General features: G+C 36.7%; 2 protein-coding genes across 6 annotated transcripts in view; both read right to left on the bottom strand.

The window, feature by feature from the left end:
- Positions 1-13,282, bottom strand: part of NSUN3 (NOP2/Sun RNA methyltransferase 3) — a 61,834-nt gene extending 48,552 nt beyond the window's left edge. Inside the window, exons 1-2 of the mRNA XM_003991552.5 lie at positions 11,670-13,282; positions 10,790-10,899 (exon numbers count right to left, since the gene is read on the bottom strand). Of these exons, the coding sequence (XP_003991601.1) occupies positions 10,790-10,899; positions 11,670-11,681 (122 nt within the window). The 5' untranslated portion in view covers positions 11,682-13,282. The remainder of the gene's footprint in view (positions 1-10,789; positions 10,900-11,669) is intronic.
- Positions 13,283-16,872: 3,590 nt separating this feature from the next.
- ARL13B (ADP ribosylation factor like GTPase 13B) overlaps positions 16,873-21,873 on the bottom strand; it is a 70,512-nt gene continuing 65,511 nt past the window's right edge. For all 5 annotated transcript variants that reach the window (XM_019839570.3, XM_003991550.5, XM_045036780.1 and 2 more), the window contains one exon: positions 16,873-18,933. Coding sequence is in view for 3 of the 5 variants with exons in the window: in XM_003991550.5 (XP_003991599.2) it covers positions 18,857-18,933 (77 nt within the window). In the remaining 2 variants the exon portion in view is untranslated. The remainder of the gene's footprint in view (positions 18,934-21,873) is intronic.

Here is a 21,873-nt window from a genome sequence, read left to right as displayed (position 1 = left end):
CTCTGAACACATCAAAATAGATGTCAGTCTATCACTCTGCACAAGGAAGGGTTTTTCATAAAGACAAAATTTAAAACCTGAGACTGCTAATATTGGAAGGAAAAATACTATCATTAAAGAGTGTTTAAAGGAGTGAGTGTTAAAGTCTTCCTCTCATGAAATCAAAGTATGGAAAACTAACTATAGTCAACTGTATCGTAACAGTTAATGAGGCGCTCAATGGCTCAGATGATACAAAACCAAGGATGATTTAAAAATCACTTACGGCTTGATAGTGCCACCCCCCCCCACACACACACACACCTCCACCAGCAGATTTTACCTTCCTAATTTCTTATTCAGTCCAACATCTAGATCTCTTAACAGTCACAAGCTCACATCAACTGACAGATGATACAGCAGGAAATATTTAATTTATTTACAAGCTGACCTTTCTAGCTGAGTTATTTGGGAGCCTCATTAACCATGGTCAATTAAATAAATTCCAGCTGCTACTCACCCTGGAGTTGCCTATGTGAGAAATGGCTGGATTGAAATGTAACACCTGCGACTGGAATTGTGCCATGTGAATTTCAACTGGGGACTAATATGTGAAACTGCTTTCTCCTTCACTGCCTCTTACTATGATGGTGCATCATCATAGGACCCAGTACCTGTTTTAGGAATTCTGGAGGATGACAGCCTTTTTTTTTTCTTTTTTTTTTTAACATTTTATTTTTTGAGAGAGAGAGAGCGTGTGTGTGAGTGGGGAGGTGCAGAGAGAGGGAGACACAGAATCTGAAGCAGGCACCAGGCTCGGAGCTGTCAGCAGAGCCTGACGCGGGGCTCGAACCCACAAACCGCGAGATCATGACCTGAGCTGAAGTCGGACACTTAACCGACTGAGCCACCCAGGCGCCCAGCCTTTTTTTTAAGAACATGCTTTGCAAACTTTAGCATGCATCCAGTGTCTATAAAAGACTGCTGAGCCCTACCCAAGGACTTTCTGATTCAGTGGGTCGGAGATGCGACCTGAGAATTTGCATTTCTAGCAAGCTCTCAAGTGAGAATGATGTTGCCAATCTTCGGGGCCATACTTTGGGAACCAATGCATTAAAATGGACCCAAAAGGGAAACCTGTGAACGTCACTGCTGTAACTCTTACTTCAGTACATCCTAATCTTACCCTCCAAACTGGATGAAAATCTACTCACAATTTTGAATCACACAGTAACAGAGAAATAATGGTCAGAAACATAATTCATACAGATTGGAGTGGCTTGGCTGACATGTGTCCATCCCTTTAGCTAACAAAGGTAGGTCACTTTCAATTGGTTAATATCTGACAGAGCAAATCTCTATTCTCTTTTTTTTCTTAAGAATTTCCAAAGTGATTTTAGAATGTTTATTCTTTCAGATGAACTTCAGAAATCAGTGTGTCAGTTAATAATTTATACAATATCTGCGAACATAGAAACTTTGACTGGGATTATATTAAATGTACTAAATTTGGGAAGAATTAACACCCTTATTGCAGTTAGTCTCCACACTGAACTATATGTTTATGCATTTATTCACATTTTCTTTTAGATCACTTAGTATAAAGGTTATTAATCTTGCATATTTCTTTTCAACCTTATTGTACACAAAAGGACAGTTAGTTTAGGAATGCTAGTTATTTTCATATATCATACAATATGTTAAATCTTGAAGGATAAGGAGGAATTAGTTACAGGACAAAATGAGAAAGAAGTTCAAGGGCAAAGGCTATAGCACATGCACAGGCACATTCCCATTTGGGGAATTAAAAGTAGTCTAGGGGCGCCTGGGTGTATCAGCTGGTTGAGTGTCCAACTTCAGCTCAGGTGGAGATCTCACAGTGTGTAAGTTCGAGGCCCGCATCAGGCTCACTGTTGTCAGCGCAGAATCCGCTTCGGATCCTCTGTCCCTCTCTTTCTCTGCTCCTTCCCCACTCCCACTCTCTCAAAGATGAACAAACATTTAAAAAAAAACAACAGTCTAGTGTGGTTTATGGAAGATTATATGGGTCAAGTATAAGATGATAAAGTTTTAAAATTTTATCCTGTATGTGATGGGAAGTTATGGAAGGACTTTGGGAAGACAGCCTCACTGGATTTAAAAACACACACTTAAGGCAGGATGAGGCAGGAAATCTTCAGAAATTGTCCTCATTCTTTAACTAGATAAAACAAGAACTTGTTTAAACAAATTTTCTTGGGAATGCAAGCTGGTCAGCCACTCTGGAACAGTATGGAGGTTCCTTCTAAAAATAGAACTACCCTACGACCCAGCAATTGCACTACTGGGCATTTATCCAAGGGATACGGGTGTGCTGTTTCAAAGGGTCACATGTACCCCAAAGTTTATAGCATCACTATCAACAATAGCCAAATTATGGAAAGAGCCCAAACGTCCATCGATGGATGAATGGATAAAGAAGACATGGTATATATATGTATATATGTGTGTGTGTGTGTGTGTGTGTGTATTTTATATATTTTATATATATGCACATTTTAATGCATATATACACACACACACACACACATAGATACATACATACATACACATATACGTGTATATGTATATATACACATATATACATACATACATACATAGTGGAGTATTATTCAGCAGTCAAAAAGAATGAAATCTTGCCATTTGCAACTACATGGATGGAACTGGAGGGTATTATGCTAAGTGAAATTAGAGCAAGACAAAAATCATATGACTTTACTCATATGAGGACTTTAAGAGACAAAACAGATGAACATAATGGAAGGGAAACAAAAATAACATAAAAGCAGGGAGGGGGACAAAACAGAAGAGACTCATAAATATGGAGGACAAACTGAGGGTTACTGGAGGGGTTGTGGGAAGGGGGATGGGCTAAATGGGTATGGGGCACTAAGGAATCTACTCCTGAAATCATGTATGCTAACTGATTTGGATGCAAATTTTAAAAAAATAAAAAATAAAACAAGTTTAAAAGTAAATAAATATTCTGATTTCTCCTAACATATACCCTGCCCTACTGAACTACTTGAAGTTCCTGGAACATGTTGTCTTTAGCCTTTACTGGTCTCAGTATAAACTGCTCCCTCTGCCTAGAATGACCCTTCCTCTGACCTACAATGACCCACCTGTAGCCTGGTTGACTCCCCTACTCTCTACTGAGGGGGGTGGTTTAGGATTTCTCTCCCCAGGGAAGCCTTTCTACCCACAACCCAACTAACCTGCTCCACCTCACCCTGATACTAATAATAAAAATAATGATTATATACTTACAACATGCATTTTGCATGCTTACCCCATGTAACTATCACTACCGTGAAGAGGAACTATGATACCCATTTTAGAACTTACGTAACTAAAACTTTCAGAAATTCGGCAACTTATCCAAAGCTACATCACTACTAACCAGAAGTACCTGGTTCAAAAATCTGGCTGACATAGTGTGAGATCTGGTACTGTAGCATTAGTGGCATACCACAGGGAGAGACAGAGAATTTGCACCTAACCCTCACTTAGTGTCAGCGCCCTGGCCTGCCATCACTTCTAACACTGGGGAATAGCCTGACGCACACTGCCCTAATGACCCGACATGCGATCACTCGATGAACGGGCTACTCAGGCTGGTGCTTCCTAGCCCTGAGAAAACAAAACTGCCTATTAATGTAGATCTCAGCTCCCCCTGCACCCAGCTACCAGTGGCGTTCCTCCCTCCAGCATGGGCATGTGCGTGCGCACACATACACACACGCGCGCACACACACACACACAAACAATTCTCCAGTGCTTGTGATGGCAGGATGATGCCCCTGAGGCTGGCATGCCAATGGCTACTCAAGTCCAAAGCTCTGACTGGATGGGCAAGTAACCTGTCAGACAGTGGAGGGGGTGTACATTAGAGGACTCAAGAAGACCTTCTCCACTCTCAAGATTCATGAGGAGTCTGAAGCTGTTCCACTTACAGGTCTTCAATGACAGAAATTCAAGTACATCAGCAGCCAGATGAACTGGGACCCACAAGATGAGTGACCTGCAAATGTTTTGCTAGTACCTCCAACTGACACCATTTTGAAAAAAACTATGTACCCTCTGGCACATTTTAAGTTGACATCAAAATCTTCACCATATGTTTAAGAATGTAATTTCCAGCATACTATAAAAATTGACATTTTAAAATATAAATTATATCACTTTTTAAAATGTATCCAATGGAACCTAAATACCAGAGTGATTTTGAAACCCATCATTGTCCATTTAAAAATTCATGGACTGACTCTTCTTAAACAGGTGAAAATTTTACAGCTCCTTTTTCTATTTACATTCTATTTCCCCATATCACTTTATCCTAATACATTTTCGTGCTTGAAATCTTTTATTGCCTTATTGTACTTCTCTGCCACACACACACACACACACACACACACACACACACACACAAAGTGTATATATACTAAATTTGTTTTCCTTGTGGCCTAAATCTCTGTTAAAATGGAAACTTGTTAGAGCTGTCATTACAAAATTGATGAAAATAACCTATTACTGATTTGATAATAATTAAACATAAAAAGAAAAGGTGACAGGTGCCTGGGTGGCTCAGTTGGTTAAGCATCCGACTCTGGATCTCCATTCAGATCATTGTCTCACGTTTTATGAGCCCTGCATAGGGCTCTGGCACTGACAGCATGGGGCCTGATTGGAATTCTCTCTTCCTCTTTCTCTGATGCTACCCCACTCATGCTCTCTCTAAATAAATAAACTTAAAAAAATTTTTTTTAAAGAAAGGAAAAGTGATAGGAAATGGATCTCAACGAAATGAGCTTCACCTGCCCCCATACATCCAAAGATGAATATTACCTAGTGCTATACTAAGTCAGGGTTCAAATCAATTTTATTCCTATTTTGTTTTCACAAAGGTTGATAAAAAAAATTTCACTTACATAAATGGGTGGGAATTTAATGTTTTCCTATAGCAGTATCTCCCCTTTTGACTTGTATTTCTTCCTGAGTAATTTTCCCAAATTATTTAATGACCTATCTTCAAAAATACTTTAAATGATCTGTTAACTGACAACTCAATTGGAGCTCCTTACTTTTGTTAAAAGCAAACCTTGGAAACCACGGGACCTGTCAAAGATTTGTTACTCATTAGTCATTTACTTTCTAAACCCTTACAATGACATTCCAACAGCCTCTGGTATGTGGAGGTGTTGACACACTGGAAAAATGCAATGTGCAAGAGTCAGGATGGTTAAAGTGTGTCTTTTTTTTGTAAAGTGGGAGAAAGACAGTAACAGAAAGGCAGGTTTTGAAAAGAGAGTAAATACTCTCTTAGGCACATAAGGAAACTGGTTTTCTGAAAGAGCATACATGAAAACTGAGAATCTACAAGTTGATTGCTGTAACTTGCCTGTGCCCAAATATCCCTTGAAAAATTATATAATGTATTATTTTATAATTATTTGATTTATACATTATTTGATATTATTTTCATTCAATTTTTTTTGTGAGTTCTTCTTACTGTTCTATTCTCCACTCTACCTTCCTACCTAATGATGAGGATGAAAAATCATTTTATCTAGGTATTGCTAAGCAAAATTAGTATAACCCTGTCAACTACAAAATCAATTAAATTTTTATGGTTAAAAAAATTAAAATCCCTTTAATGGGGAGGCTGGGTGGCTCAGTCAGTTAAGCACCAGATTCTTGATTTCAGCTCAGGCCATGATCTCACGATTCCTAAGATGAGCCCCATTGAGGCTCTGACAGTGCAGAGCCTGCTTGGGATTCTCTCCTACTCTCTGCCCCTCCCCCACCCACCCCACATGCACATATGCTCTCTCTCAAAATAAAGAAATATTTTTAAACACAAAAAAAAAACCCTTTTGTTTTATTACTATTGGTATCCACTAGAAGGTGGTCATTCAATCATTTTAAAAGTCTGGTTTAGAAATGAATGAATTCATGGATTCATTTAAGAGCACCTAAGTATGCTTGAGACTTTTATTTTTATTCTTCAGAGATTCTAATGATGAACTGACCACCTACTGTTTCTTGCCATTATTTCCTCAGTATCTCTTATAGAAGGGTAATCTATGTCCATATCTGTTATCTACAGTACCTCAGATAGTAAGTCCTGAGTGAAGGTTTGTGTTTCTGGTAAAGACCAGCAAAAGGATGAAAATGCTGCATATCTACTCCCTTGTATCAGGAGAAGTGTGCACATACTCCCAGGGCTGGGACTCCAGACCCTTCACAGCAGCACATGCGGTAGAGGAAAAGGCATGGATTTTAAAATCACAGGCCTGAATTGGCCATTAAAATTGGTACTTTCTAACTTCCGAATTTTAAAGAGGCTAAAAGTTATTACTTCACAGGAATTTGCACAAATTAAAGTTGAATATTTGTGTAAAGCCAACATAAGGAACAAAATAAGAAATACAGACACTAGTTCATTTCTGTTTTCCCCAACCATCCCACTCTATTCCCTTCACAGATTCTGCTAATGGAATCTAGTTATATAATATCTTTTCCCCCATATGTGAATTATGTGAACTCTGGATTAATGAGAAGGGTGTCTAAAAAAACATATATATTTTACAGACATGCCAGACTTAACTGAGGCTCTTTTGTTTTGCTTTCTACAAAGCACAAACAAAATTTCCAAAGTTCATGTAAAGATTTCCAAGTAATCCTCTCCTCATATATATTTGAAGGCAGAATGAAAATATACATATATATTTCATTCATTCATCCGTATTATATATGTATGTATATGTATATTATATATGCATATATATGTATATATACATATATACACATACACACACACACACATATATATATATATATATATATATATATATATATATATATATATATATAAAATCCATCTTTGCATCCCAATACTTAGCACAATGCCTGGTTTATTAAACACTAAATTGTGAGTAAGTAGATGAATTGCTCAAGTCTCAAGGTATTGGTTCTTCAAGACCCTCCCTTGTTGGGAGACAACTTAATAAATTATGGCAATACAATCTTGAAAGAATTATAATAGCTTTATCAACAAAATGCAATGGAAACACAAAGGCAGAACTAATTTTGTCAAGGGTATATGAGACAGCCTGATGGAGGACTGGGTAATAACAGTAATAGTAATAAAAATAATGCTATCACGTATTGAGGGTTTACAGTTTGTCAAACAATATTCTAAGCACTGTGTATGTATATGAAATCATTTTATCTTCCCAAATAATTATTCGAGATAGATCCTATTTTACACATTAGGATAGTGAGGCAGGGATGTTAAGTAACTTACCTAGGTCATATGCTACAAGATGCAGAGGTAGGATTGAAACCCATACTTTAACTACTGTACAGAGGGAAAAAGGAGAGTGTCATTCCTTGCAGAGGGAATAGCATATCCGATCCCAAAGGGATGAAGGAGCCTGTCTACCAGGAGAATGTATTTAGTACAAACAGAATGCTGCAGACAGCAGGGGAGTAGAGGAGGCGTGTACTCCAGGGGTGGCCCAATGGCACATGATGGCAATGAGAAGCAGCACCACACAGAGGGTAAAACTAACTCTCAAGGTTCTTTCAAACGTGAGCTGTGTAGTACTGGGCAAGTTAAGTAACCTCTATCTGTCTCGGCTTTCCTATCTGTAAAATGTCAGTAGTAATAACTACCTCAGAAGGCTGTACAGAGGATTATGTTAGTATTTGAAAAGTGATTAGACTATTGCCTGGAGTATCGTGCCATAAAGCAGCTGCTACAACAAGCCAACAGATAAATACTAAAGGTAGGAGACTATGGAAAGAAGCTAATGTTAATATGCCAAGTAAGAAATGATGAAGGCCTAACTCAACAGTAATAGAGGGGATAAAGATGAAATCCAAATTAAGAAATTTCTCACGAAGAAGCAAAAGCTGGGCATTTAAATTTTGATGGAGGCAGGGTAGTGGTGTATGGGAGTACATAGTTTGGGAGCCCCCAAGACCGATTAAAGTCAGTCCAGGTAAGAGACACGTGGTGTAGAGTACAGGAAAGATCAAAGCGTGAAGGTTTCGGTTGTCCTTTCCAGGGGAATCACGGACGAGGACAACTTTTCCCTGCAACAACACGTGTCAATATGTTGTACTGCCAAGTAGGAAGGCTCACCCGAGCCTTGGAGTCTAGATTTTACTGGGGTTCGGTCACACAAACATGATCAATTGGCTAATCGTTTGTCTCCAGCTCCTCTGGAGGTCACAGGTCAGAGGGCGAGCTGATACCATGGCCCACAGCCGCCACCATAAATCACAGTTAGACTTTCCAGTGTGGCCTAGTCCCCTGGGTATACAAAGACACTCAGGCGGGACATTCCATGGGCTTACAGATAACCTCCAAGGAGCTGAGGGCAAATGCCAAGCTTATTTTTGATTCAGGTTCATTCTTTACCTTGAAGGTGTGGAGGAGGAGAAGAAACATATTAATGGTGACACCTTCAGTTGAGATAAGATATGCAAGTAGCAAATGACAACACAGATTTGGAAGGGAAAAATAACACACTTTTGAGATTGCCTGGTATGAAACCAAGTGAAGTCGCCAGAATATACTGAGGACTACGGAACAAAGTTTGTGGAGGGCCGCAAAGCTTGAGATGGCAGCATACTGAGGGAAGTTTAAAGTCCTACCAGGAATGGGCTTACCTGAAGGGTAACATGTAGGCAACAAACAGAGCAAAACTTGAACACACTGTAAACAACTTTAAAGGATTCTCAAAGGGTGACTTGTTTAAAAAAAAAAAAAAAGCTATTACAAAACAATAAAATTTAAATAAATATTAAATCTTCCCCACTATCTAAATCTGTTAGATAAGAAAGGAAACAAAAAATGTTGAGTAAATTTCTAGGCAGAGGACAAAAATGCACTCACCTTTCCCCGGAAGTAAACAGACTCTGCAAGCATGATACCATGTCTTCCAAATAAAAGTTAAAGAAACCAAAAATATTTGTTTTTATTTCCCCATGCCATCTTCCATGCTCAGGCCATTTTCTAAATTCAGCCTTTATTTTGCCCATGGCAAATTTAGCACATTTATGCAAAACTTAAATTACCATGAAAACCCAATAAAAAGACAGATGAAGCAGAAGGCACAGCTAATTAGATGGATTTGAGGTTCATTGCTCATTTTGTTTAGGGTCAAACAATAATTTATAAATCTGTCTGAGCACATTAAATAGAAAAATAACTCATTACAGGGTAGGAGTAGCCAGACTACTATAGTCTGAAAACAATACACCTTTCAAAATCTTTATTTATTTATTTATTTAAAATCACCCGTATATGCCTAATTACACCCCAGGTGTGCAAATAGGGATTAGCAGTGGGAGTTCTTGAACCAGAAAGACTGGACACAAATCCCTGCTCTGGTTTTATCAGGTGGGAAACGGGAAACCTCAGAGCTTTGTTCTAAGGATCACACAGAGTCAATATCATCTGGTACATAATAAACATACAGTAGGTGTGTGGTTATTTGGATATAGTACGTTAAGTAACTTTGCACACCAAAAACATAATGAATTTATTGCACTTCACTCTCGTTCTTTCCTCTTTCTGCTCTGTGCCAGAAGACACCCATTTAAAATCTACTTTTGAAATAAAAACCACAATTATAAACGACTTTTTCATATTCTAGCATTTACAAGTTTCTAAAACAGCGTAATTTGTCCTAAAATGGTCTCAGAACAGCCTCAGACTTTACCATCAGTCACTGTGTAATCTGTTTTAAAAAAACGCTTAAAGCTATCGTTTGTAAATGAGAAATTGTTATTGAGTTGATCCAACAAGAGATTAAGACAACAATGCAACCAAATTCCATTGTTTACAGCCACAGAACTTTTCCTTTTCCCTGAGCAAAACGTATTGGGCTTTTGCCCCTGGCTTCAGAACTAGCGGATCTTCTTTCAGGCTAAACTGCCTGGTTCTTTTTGCAGAGGTAACTCCTGTGAAGTCCCAAGGCCTGGCTTGTCCTCAGGCCTTTGCTGGCACCCTCAGGCTCTGTTAAATACAACAAGGTACTCCTGCCCATTTCTATCAGGATATTTACGGAATTAGTAATTTATAAACTATGAACACCAGACTGCAAGCAAATTAGACACGGGGACTGTCCTGCGCTTTGTACACCACAGAGCACGGGATATACTATATAAGAACTCAATGTAAAGAAGCCATGGAGTAACACTCTGACCAAAGGTAAAACTCACTAAACACACAAATCAAACTTCTATCCATGAAATGTTTGTTTTCCGTAATACATTTAAAGAATCTGTGTGTGTGTGTGTATGTGTGTGCACTTGTGTTCAAAACATAGCCAGACATGGACACAGGGAAGACATAGGATTATCAAATAAAGTCACTCTAGCTAAGACAGAGCAGTGCTAGCTGTAAATAGGGTTTTTCTTCTGAATTCAGAAACCAGACAAAAGTTTTCAGATTTTTCTGCTACAGAATTAATTTTGTCCCACTGGTGGTCATTCCTGTTTCAAAGATCAAAACAGCTGCTCAAGCAAGGGCATAACAATTTTTTTCTTACTATCACTACAAGGTTTTCTTTCTCCCCTTTCCATTTTCCTATGATTCCATCTATCTCTTCCTAGTTCTTCCCTTCTCTAGCCCCTGTAGGAAAAGGGAAGCCAGGTTTAGATTCTTTCACCCCTTCTCCTCACAGCACCCCACCCCCCACAAAAGGGTTTATTTGTGTTCTATCATAGGCATCAAGAGATATATTACACTAACCTTATTGTATTCCAGGCATCTCCAAGTTCTTTGGAATACTGTTTTTCAAAATGATCCAAAACAACTTTGCAAATTTGTTTTGCAAGCTTCCTCTCTGATTTTGTTTTCAGCTATAACAAGAAAACGTTGCTGACACAATCTAATATTACAAATTTATTCAACTTCAAATTAACACAGTTATTTTCTTAAGAACATGTTTTAAAATAATTACTAGTTCTTGCAAGGGAGCAGTACCTCAAATGCAACAAAACTGTATTATGACATTCTATTTATGAAAAAAGAGGGTGTCTTCAAATAATTATTGGTCAAATGGAAAACAAAGGTTAAAGAATTAGTGGCATTAACAGAAGCTGTGTTAAAGGAACAAAATTAACTTAAGCCAATCTAGGTGTTAACATTAGGGGAAATTGGGTGAAAAGCATATCGAAGTCTGTATTATCTTTGTAACTTTTGTAAAAGTGTTCTAAAATAAAAGAGCTTATTTCGGGGGGGAAAAAAAAGTCACTCGATTCCTGTGGAAACTTCCTTGCAATTGGATTTCATTTACTCATCCAAACTTAATCGAGGGCTTGGTACGTAACATCGTTCTAAGCTCCCAGGACAGAACAGTGATAGTCTCAGTCCTTGAGGAGCTTGCATTGTGTTCAAAGCTGAGGGGTGTAGGTCATAAAGTTTGAAGACTGGATTGCAGACAAGTTACTTGGGGTGCAGGGGAGTCTTGGGAGAAAACGACTGAGAACGCTCACGAGAAGGCATCAGAGCATTCAGCATTATTCTAGGGCTTTGGACAGTGAAGCCAGAGAAACCAACAGCTCGCGAAGTTCCCCCATCCCGACCCCCCCACCCTCGCCGAGGCGCCCAGCTGGGTCCCAGCCCTCACCCGGGTCAACATTATCCCGCTGGGAGATGCCAAACAAGAGGTCTAACCATCCAGCATCCAAAACCTCCAGGAAACCAAAAGCACAGCCTCACGCGCGAGCTTCACCCGCATTCGCTTCCAACCCTCACTTTTCCGGTTCAACTTCCCGCGAGATACTGCTTTGCCTGCGTTATAGAAATCTCGCCGAAAAGATCCCGCGAGAGGCACGCGCGAAGTTCCTTCCTCGGGAGGCAGGTAGAGGCCTTACTTACTCCCAGGGGCGTGGCTAGATCCTGGGGCGGAGCCTTGAGAGGCCAGAGCTTCAAGTTGAACCTTTCACGTTAAACGGATTGCTGTGTGCTTGCCGCTCAGTTAAAAGAAAAAAAAAAAAAGACGAAAGAAAGAAAAGGAAAAGGTGTCTTTGTTACTGTTAGGATTTGTATAATGATCATTGTTGAAAAATGTTCTCAGGAACTAAGCTAGTTACTGCATTCATCTACCAAGTTTGATGACCCTCTCACTTAGCTCAGATATTCAGAACTCGGGTAAAAGGGATGGATATGATGAAGAAATTAAGGCACCTATTTCCTAGAGATGGTCAATTGGGATAATCTCTTTTAACAGGGAGGGTTAAATGATTAACTGAAATACAGTAAAGCATTTAGCACAAAGAGGAGGAAACAGTAAATGCCCAAATGTTAGCTGCTGCTATGTATTATCTTCACTCTCATGATCTTCGAGAGTATTATCATCACGTTCTGATACCAAATGCCTCAAGACCAAGATGACCCTACACACTAGCCTCCCACCCACTTTTTACTAGGAGCAGTGTTACTGGTTCTGAGGAAGGTTTTACACCCAGTTTATTTGCTCTTTTAGTGTTACTATTCAGTTGCTCCCTTGTAACAGCAATCAACAATTCATCAGGAAATCAGGGCTTCATATGGTCCCTGGTATCTAATGAACATCATCATTTTGAGACCTTTGATGCTCAAAATGTCAGTATAGGCATATATCACAGGTATAAATCCTAGAACAGTGTAAAATAAAAATGTTCATCACCTCTAATGTGATTAGAAGCTTAATATATTTACTTATTTACACAAACCCCCTTTTTAAATCTAATAATGCATATGAATTCATATTCTAAAAATACATTTAGATTTGGTGCAAAAGAAAATTATAGTATTAAGGAGCCAAGTGATTAAATGCAGTTTGTTGTGTAGGGAAAAGTCATTAGTCTACCTTTCAGCCTCTATATTTGAGATTTTATATTTTTTCGGTGCCCATTACAGAATCCTGCATTTAATGAATTAATGTGGTAGTATATTTGCAAAATAGACATTGTCAAGACTTTTAAGGAGGTAGTAGAAATCATATACTTTATTTCTATTAGGGAAAGGGGATGTGTAATGCTTAGAAAGAGGTCATATTGGTTCTATTATATTGTTTTTTACTTTTTTAGCATGTTTCTATTTTCTGATATTAAGTAAGCTAATGATTACCGAAGAAAATGTAAAAACAAAAGCCTATGAGAATGAAAAATGGGCATGATGCCATTAGAGATCATCACTATTGTTATTTTGGTGTATTTCTCTAATTTTATGCATTAAAAAAAATTTTTTAACGTTTTTTTATTTTTGAGACAGACAGAGACAGAGCATGAGCAGGGGAGGGGCAGAGAGAGAGGGAGACACAGAATCCAAAGCAGGCTCCAGGCTCTGAGCTGTCAGCAGAGCCCAACACAGCGCTGGAACTCACAAACCGCGAGATCATGACATGAGCCAAAGTTGGATGCTTAACCAACTGAGCCACCCAGGCGCCCCTGCATTTTCAAGGTTTATCAAACAATATGTATAATGTATCCTCTGTTTTTATAAGCATTTTCTTATGTTGAAAATTCTTCATATACATCATTTCTAAAAGTTGCATAGTATTCCAAGGTATGGAGGTTACTACACTAGCTACCCCCTTACTATGGATCAACATTTTTGTTCATGTTTCTTTGCATGTCTGATAGCCTTATAAATTTTTTTATTATGTCCTTAATTCGAGGTTTTCAAATCTCATTAGTTATTATATTTCTTTTGTAAATATCACCTCATGTCCACTTACCTATAGATGCCTGAGTGCTATTTTTATTTATATTAGTGTTAGCCATATCACATTTTCAAGTACCTTCCCATTTTTTCTTACAATCTTTTGACTTTAAATGTGAAAATACTTTAAAGTTTTATGCAATTCTTTGATTTTGTAATTGATTCCATTGCTTTTTGGTTTGGAAATTTCTTCTCACAGAGGCAAGCTATTATTTCTTCCTCTCTTTTTGTTTTTCTTTACAGTTTGATATTTAATATTTAACCCATTACTCTATCTAGAATCAACATTAATGTATCATGAGAATGTTAGTGGACTCCCCCTATCTCACACCAAATAGCTACTGAAGAATAAACAAAGCTCCACACTGAATTTTAAAAATAGAAACTGTTAGCAGACTTGTTTTAAATCACTGCAGATATAACAAATTGAGCTGACACAAATACCAGCAATTATATATTTTATTATTATTACTAAAGAATAAAGCAACTTAATAAGGACATACACTGGGCAGGAAAGGAATTTTTACATATCTAAGCAATTTTATCACAAAGCCATTTGATATAAGAAGTGTTTCAGTGGGCATCTGGGTGGTCCAGTCGATTGAGCGGCTGATTTCGGCTCAGGCCATGATCTCACAGCTCCTGACTTCGAGCCCCACATCGAGCTCAGAGCCTGGAGCCTGCTTTGGATTCTGTGTCTCACTCTCTCTGCCCTCCCTGCTCAGGCTCTGTCTCTCTCTGTCTCTCTCTCAAAAACAAATAAAGATTTTTAAAAAGTGTTTCAGAATAGGTATACTTTATAGGCTTCTGTATGTTTTACGGATTTTCATATTTACATAAAACATTTCTCAAAACCCTCATGTTTGTAGAGAGGTTTGTGTGTCAAAAAGGTAAAGACAGGCTTTGCAGTAAAACAATCTAATACCAAAAGACCATTAGCTCCTTACAATGAATGGCAGAAAAACAAAACAGAGAAATTCACAATCAAAGCAAGAGAACAAAGCATAGTTAGAGGCAATCTTGAAATTTCACCTCAGGAGAGTAGCTAGTTAGCAGAGACTCTCATTTTATTATTTTGGTCCCCAAAGTGGTATGTACAAACAATCCACTGGGACTGGGAAGTAAATATAACTTGTATTTTTATTTAACTTTATAAAAACTTAAAAAAAATTAGGGAGAGGTACATGTACAAAGTACAGCCAAACATGTATATAACTGTTAGGAGCTGAAACTTATCCCTTCAAAATTCATATGTTGAAGCCCTAAGCCCCAGTACCTCAGAATGTGACTATTTAGAAATACTCTTTCCAGAGGTGAGTAAGTTAAAAGAGGCCTTTAGGGTGGGTCCTAATATAATCTGACTGGTATCTTTATAAAAAGAGGAAATTTAAACAGGCTGAGATGCTAAGAATAAACACACACAGTATAGAGACCATGTGAAGAAACAGGGAAAAGGAGGCCATCTATAAGCCAAGGAGTTAAGTTTCAGAAGAAACCAATCCTGCCAACAAGGTTCCAGACTGATCTTGGACTTTCAGACTTCAGAACTGTGAGAAAATTAATTTCTGTTGTTTGATCCACCAAGCCTTCGATACATGTTATGGCAGATCTACCAAATACAATAACTTAAATATTTACTGGAAAAGAGGTGTCATAAAAATATGGAGACCACTTACTCATTTACCTAGATCATAAATTGTTTCCTCATCAGCAAACAGAAAGAATTTACAACTCAGGCTCTAAACAAGCAAATAATTATATTCCTATTTTTCCTTCAATTATAAACAGCTTTCCTTCATGAAAGGAAATTCATTTCTGGGCCACCTGGGTGGTTTACATGGTTGAGTGACCAACTCTTGATTTTGGATCAGGTCCTAATCTCACGGTGGTTCTGAGATCAAGTCTCTCGTCCTCTAGCTCTGAGCTGACAGCAAGGAGCCTGCTTGGGATTCTCTCTCCCTCTCTCTGCCTCTCCCTTGTGTGCACATGCACTCTCTCTCTCAAAAATAAACATTTAAAAAATTATGTAAAAATAAAGGCAATTCATTTCTGATTTCCTATCTCCCCTCTCCCCCTGCAAAAGGCTTCCATTAGTGCGTCCACAAAGCCAATGCATTATTGTTATTTTGATAATTTATAACCATACTTTAAAGTAAGTCTTGAAATATCTGAATCTGTTTTTTGGATCAGATGGAATATTTTCTTGATAAATAGTATTAGCAGAATCTCACTTGCAAAGTCTACTCCACATAGAGAAAACTTAAGTATTTAAAGCCAAGGATAATAAAGTTTATAAGCGACAGCTTTATTTATATAAGCAGTTTCATTTTTGATAAGCTTTTGACACCTAGAAGTATTAGATTAGTGCAGAACAGGAGAAATTGAATAATATGAAAGACATAGCACATAGAACTAAGTATCAAATAAAATAAAATATTGTTCTAGTAAAAGAATACTTAGTAAGAGATCAGCTGCAAATATAATGGCACATTCTATAATGTTTCTGGGCTATTCAAAATAAATTTTATATATTAAGTCTTTCATTTGACACTTAAAAGACCATTTAATTTTAAGCTTGCAGAAAACATGGCACTTAATTTTTACAAAATTGTAAGTTTGATTCTCCCATGATAAAAGTAAGCAAAATTTTAAAAATTAGTCTGAAAAACTGAGGAAAACACACAACCAATAACTCTAAAAAATTCATTATTAATGTTTTGGAACATTTTTTTCTAGTGCTGCTATCATAGTGTCATAGTTAGAATCACTTATGATATTGGATATATGTTATGTATGCCTTTTGGATAAAGAATTATGCAATAAGTAATTATTTTTGAAATAAGTAAAAATATTATCTTTGGATCAGTAGCAGCTTTAACAAAATACAGACATTGGATCATCTAGAATCATAAAGTGATATGATGTTATTTTTAACTGCCTTTAAAATGACAATATTCTTTTCTACAAACATAAAAACTTGTGTGCAGAAAAAAGGTTCCATATAAATATCATTATTTTAATCTATTGACTTAAAATTTCTTCCAAAAGTCATATTCGAAAAATCCTTTACTATTTTATTACCAAAAAGAAATCATTTAAATTTATCAATGAAAAGCAAAGCAGGATACTGATATAAATTATTTTTATTGTGTGAAAATGTCATAATTCATGATGATTATGAACAAAAATACAGCATATAACAAAATAGGCATTTACTTGTTAAAAGCAACCTGGATTTACAAAACTTCTTTTAAAATATTTTTAGAATGCTTTAAGAATGCAAATTACTTTTTTGAGAGAGAGATATAAAACATTTATTTCACTTTATCATATATTTAATTTCAAAATCATTTTTATTCATTTCTAATAAATGAACTCAATAATTACTGTACACTACAGTAATCACTGGTAGGAAACAAAAAAATTTAACCTTTGTTTATTCTCAAACTAGATGAAAATTTAAAAGATGGCAAAAGTTCAGTTTTTTTAAAAAAATGACTAAATGTAAATGTTACAAAAAGGAGCCAGAAAGATGTACAAACAAGTTTTTCTCTAAAATCCAATTCAAAATTTACATTCTGCCTTCTTGTGTTGCTTTTCCTTACATTTCAGCCATTTATCAAATTTAGGTTGTTATAAAATATGACTAAAATGTGATGCTCCAAAGTTAAACTTTTAAAGTAAATAACCATATTAAACTGCCTTAGACCTACTTAATCTTGTTATTGTTAGATACTAGTATATGTCTGTTGTCAGTACAAGTTACCCAACTTACCAATTTTAACAAGGTGATAAGGATTCATATTGTATTTTCATATTGCATTTTCACCTTGATATAAACGCACACTTTCAATTAAATGCAACATTATGAATCTATTACTCAAAGTATATTTCTAAAAGTTTGTCTAAATGCCAGACAAGTAGAGAATTCTACAGATGCCATTCTTTACTGTAAGAAAAGTGCTATTATTTTAAATTGGGAAATTATTTTGGAATTATTTAGTAATTTTAAGCCAACATTTTTATTCCTATCGATTAGTTCCCAAGCATTTGCTGGTTATAAAACACAAGTCTCTGTACTTACAGTGGCTTTTTCAGTCTTTCTGCCTTTATTTCCAAGGCACAAAACAATTAGAATAACCTAAAAGAGTCATTGAAGCTTCTGATAGAATGAGGGGGTGACAAGGAGCATCCTGATCTGAAAAGGTCTATCTTATAAAAGAGGTGTTCATTAGGAATTTTAATAATATCTCACATAACATTTTTATTCATTTAAAAAGCATATAGGTCAAAAAAGTATTTCAAGTCTCCTTGATTTATTGTGATCATCACCAAAAAAAAAAAAAAAAAAAAAAAAAAAGCAAATGACAAAAAAATTGAACTCTCCTTGGGTAGTGTTTTCAAATAATATAATTTGGTAGAGTAAAGATCTAAGAATCTATTTTTAAAAGGCATTACTTTAAAATTAGGTAAAATTAGAATGTACACTTCAAGAACAATACTATTATGAAATATACCTTAAACCATATAAATATGTCCTGTTTGTGTAGTTCATGTTTGTCAAGTAAATCAACTCCATTTCCAGACACAATTTAAACAAAGCATCTATAGAAAAGTGCACAGTCGATATCATAATAATTAAAATTCTTATAAGTTTTAGAAAAATATAAAAAGTTAAAAACTTAGGTTATAAATCCCAAGAGTTCCCCTTCCATGCACATGTATCTTACAAAAAATGTTTAGGATACAATAATAAAGACTATTAAACATATAGTAAAGAAAGTGTGCAGAGTCCATTGGCTCTTTTTCTGAAGAGGTTTTCCTTCAGGAATATGCCCATGAGCAGGACTGTAAAAACCAGAGTCAACAGTAACTCCTGCTAACTTGATTCAAATGCTCATCCCATCTATTGGTCATTTTCCTTCCTTTTTTTTAAACCATGAATAACATGGATAATTGTCATATCAGCCAGGTCTTTGGCTATTTATCTCACTGAAATCACTATGGTTATCTTGCCCCAGTCATCAATGCTTAGGGTTTTTCTTCTTTGAGAAGGAAGGTCTTCTAGTTGATCTTGCAGATCTTTAAAAAGCTCATCACATGACTCGGTTATGAAACCACATCATGAGCATCACTGTTAGGCCTCTGTCGTGCAGACAGGGGAGGCAGTGGCTTCCCATAGAAATCTAAGAAAAGAAGGGATACCAAAAATATAAAACAAATGTGGTAAATCAAAATTTTTGATACAATTCATTATTTACCAACCAACACTTTAAAAGAGTAGAGCACTCTGACTTGGCAGGAGAAACAACAGGTGAGGAGAATAGAAAAAAAAAAAAGTCAAAATTCCAGAAAACTTGAATAGATTCAAAACACAACCAGTAGGATAAATTCCTAACTCTAGATCATAAATTAATTTCCACTTGATTTAATAAAAAACTATATCTAATATATATATATATATATATATATATATATATATATATATATATAATTGTTATTTCCAATCACACATTCATTTGCATTAGAACAAACAAATAAAAAATATTCAAAATCGATGGAAACTGTTGCCAAGGCCCTGGTAAGTCAGTATGTGTATAATCCATGTTCTCATCCAATGGCTATTACTTCTAGGTATTTTGGGAAAAGAGTTAATTATCTTAGTTTTCTGGTAAGTCGTAATCTTTTACAATGATGATTTACTATTAGTGATTTAAGACATATCTGATACAAAGAAAGTCTTATTTTATATTTCTTAGCAAGTTCCTGTCCCTTAATTATTATAAACTGGCTTACATTTAAGAGAATATGTAAACCTTCAGGAGCATCTGGGTGGCTCAGTTGGTTGAGCATCTGACTTCAGCTCAGATCATGATCTCAGGGTTCATGAATTCAAGCCCTGAATCGGCCTCTGTGCTGACAGCTCAGAGCCTGGAGCCTGTTCTGGATTCTGTGTCTCCCTCTCTCTCTCTCTGCCCCTCCCCACTCACACTCTGTCTCTCTCTTTCCCTCTCTCTCAAAAATAAATAAAACATTTTTAAAAATTTAAGAATATGTAAACCTTCAGGAAGTAATTCTTTCCTAGCCTATTACCTTAAAATTATTATAGAAGCAAAGATTTTTAGGATCACTTGAAATAAATATATTAAAAATGTATTACAGGTCTGTTTCCAGTTTCACATATGTGGAGAGTTTGGCTAACTAGCCCCTCATGCAAACAAGCACATGCCCTAGATAAGAGCCTGCAAGGTCACAAGTAAATGTGCCTGATGACTTCCCCAATGCCCTTTGTGACCAACAGTCTCCCTCACCTTCCAGGGCCTTCCGTGAGGTAAGACTATGGTGGAGCTTCTACACTCTTTTGTTTTGAACTCACGAAACTGGCCTTAGCATGTGCCCCAGTTCCTACAGGTCTCTCTGCTTGTACCCTGCCTTGATCTCCCCCTGTGGAACCCTCAAGGTATGCCATATACTTCCTCCAGAACCTGTGAATAATAAATTTCTCCCACTTTGATTTCTCTTGTGGTCTTTTTGAACCAAGGTTTACCATCTAGCACCCAGAGGCCCTACTTAACAAATGTCAATTTAACAAAGTCATAACAGCATTTAAGGAGATTGGAAGTCACCACTGCATGCTACAAGAAGTAAAAAAAGCTGAACAGACTAAAAAAAAAAAACCAACAATTTGTCTCAGATCCTTAAGGGGGGGGGGGGGTAAGTCATAAGACAAACCACTGCCCCAATACCAAAGACAAACTGGCAAATATAGGGAGTCTCAGTTTACCAGAGCAGACATTCATGAATAGAATCTGTGGAGGAAACCAGTGCCCGGTAAGAAAACCCGAACTGTAGTGATGAATTGCTGGAGGCTTAGTACACAAAAGTCTGAGAATAAAAGACTCCAGGGGGACTAAGTCATAAGAGGATCCCCACAAAACTGTGAGATTTATCTCTAGGAACTTGAGCAAATTCCCACAATAAATATGGGAGAAAAGTCCCCTCCTGCTTCTGGCAAGAGAGGGGAAAAGAAACCATTTAGAAATACCCCATAGCACTCTGTTCTGGGGCACAAGACCTGCTGTCAGGAGAAACTAGTTAACCAGAACCTAACCTAGTGGGGTATTATCAAACCCTAACTGATCTCAGGAAGGAAATGACCAATTCCAGCTGGCTCTATCCATTCTGTGCATTCCTTTTCAGCAGAAAAAAAAAAAAAAAAAAAAAAAAAAAAAAAAAAACAACCTGAGAATCTTTTGTGAAGTTCATAGTCCAGAGGCACAGGCTCACTAAAAGACTAAGATCTAATCATAGACATATAGAACACTTCTCCTTCCACCACACATCACCGCCATATTACTAAATGCCAATTTGTAACAGTTCTTTTCACCTGGGACATCATGTCAGGCTATCAAAATAATAATAATAATAATGATAATAATAATAATAATAATAATAATAATAATAATAAAATAATACAAGGCATTCAAAAAGGCAAAACACCCAGAATTTGAAGAGCTAGATCAAACATCAGCAAAAGACATGGCAGGAATGTTGGAATTATCAGGCCAGGAATTTAAAACAACTATGATTAATAGACTAAGGGCTTTCATGGATAAGTAGCATGCAGGAACAGATGGCAATGTAAGCAGACAGATAGAAATCCTAAAAAAGAACCAACCCCCCTCCCCCCCCCCCACTGTTACAGAAATGAAGGATGCCTGTGATAGGCTTATTAGTAGACTGGATGCAACTGAGGCAAGAACCTCTGAGCTTGAGGATAAATCAATAAAATCCTCAAAAACTGAAAAGCAAACAGAAAAAAGACTGGAAAAACAAAACAAAACAAGAGAACATCCAAGAACTGTGGGACAAGTACAAAAGGCATACCTTATTTATAATGGGAATATCAGAAGAAGAAAGAAAAAAGAACAGAAGCAATATTTGAAGCAACAATGACTAAGCCTTCTCCCAAATTAATGTCAGACATCAGAGCACAGATCCAGGAATCCAGAGAACACTGAGCAGGATATATGCCAAATGAACCACATATAAGCACATCATTTTCAAATTACAGAAAATAAAAGAAAATTAAAAATCCTGAAAGAAGCCAGGAAAAAAAAAAAAAA

This window comes from Felis catus, chromosome C2 (genome assembly GCF_018350175.1).
Source record: "Felis catus isolate Fca126 chromosome C2, F.catus_Fca126_mat1.0, whole genome shotgun sequence".
Lineage (NCBI taxonomy): Eukaryota > Metazoa > Chordata > Mammalia > Carnivora > Felidae > Felis > Felis catus.
The sequence above is the reverse complement of the archived record's forward strand: the minus strand, read 5'-3'. Positions and strand labels throughout refer to the sequence as shown.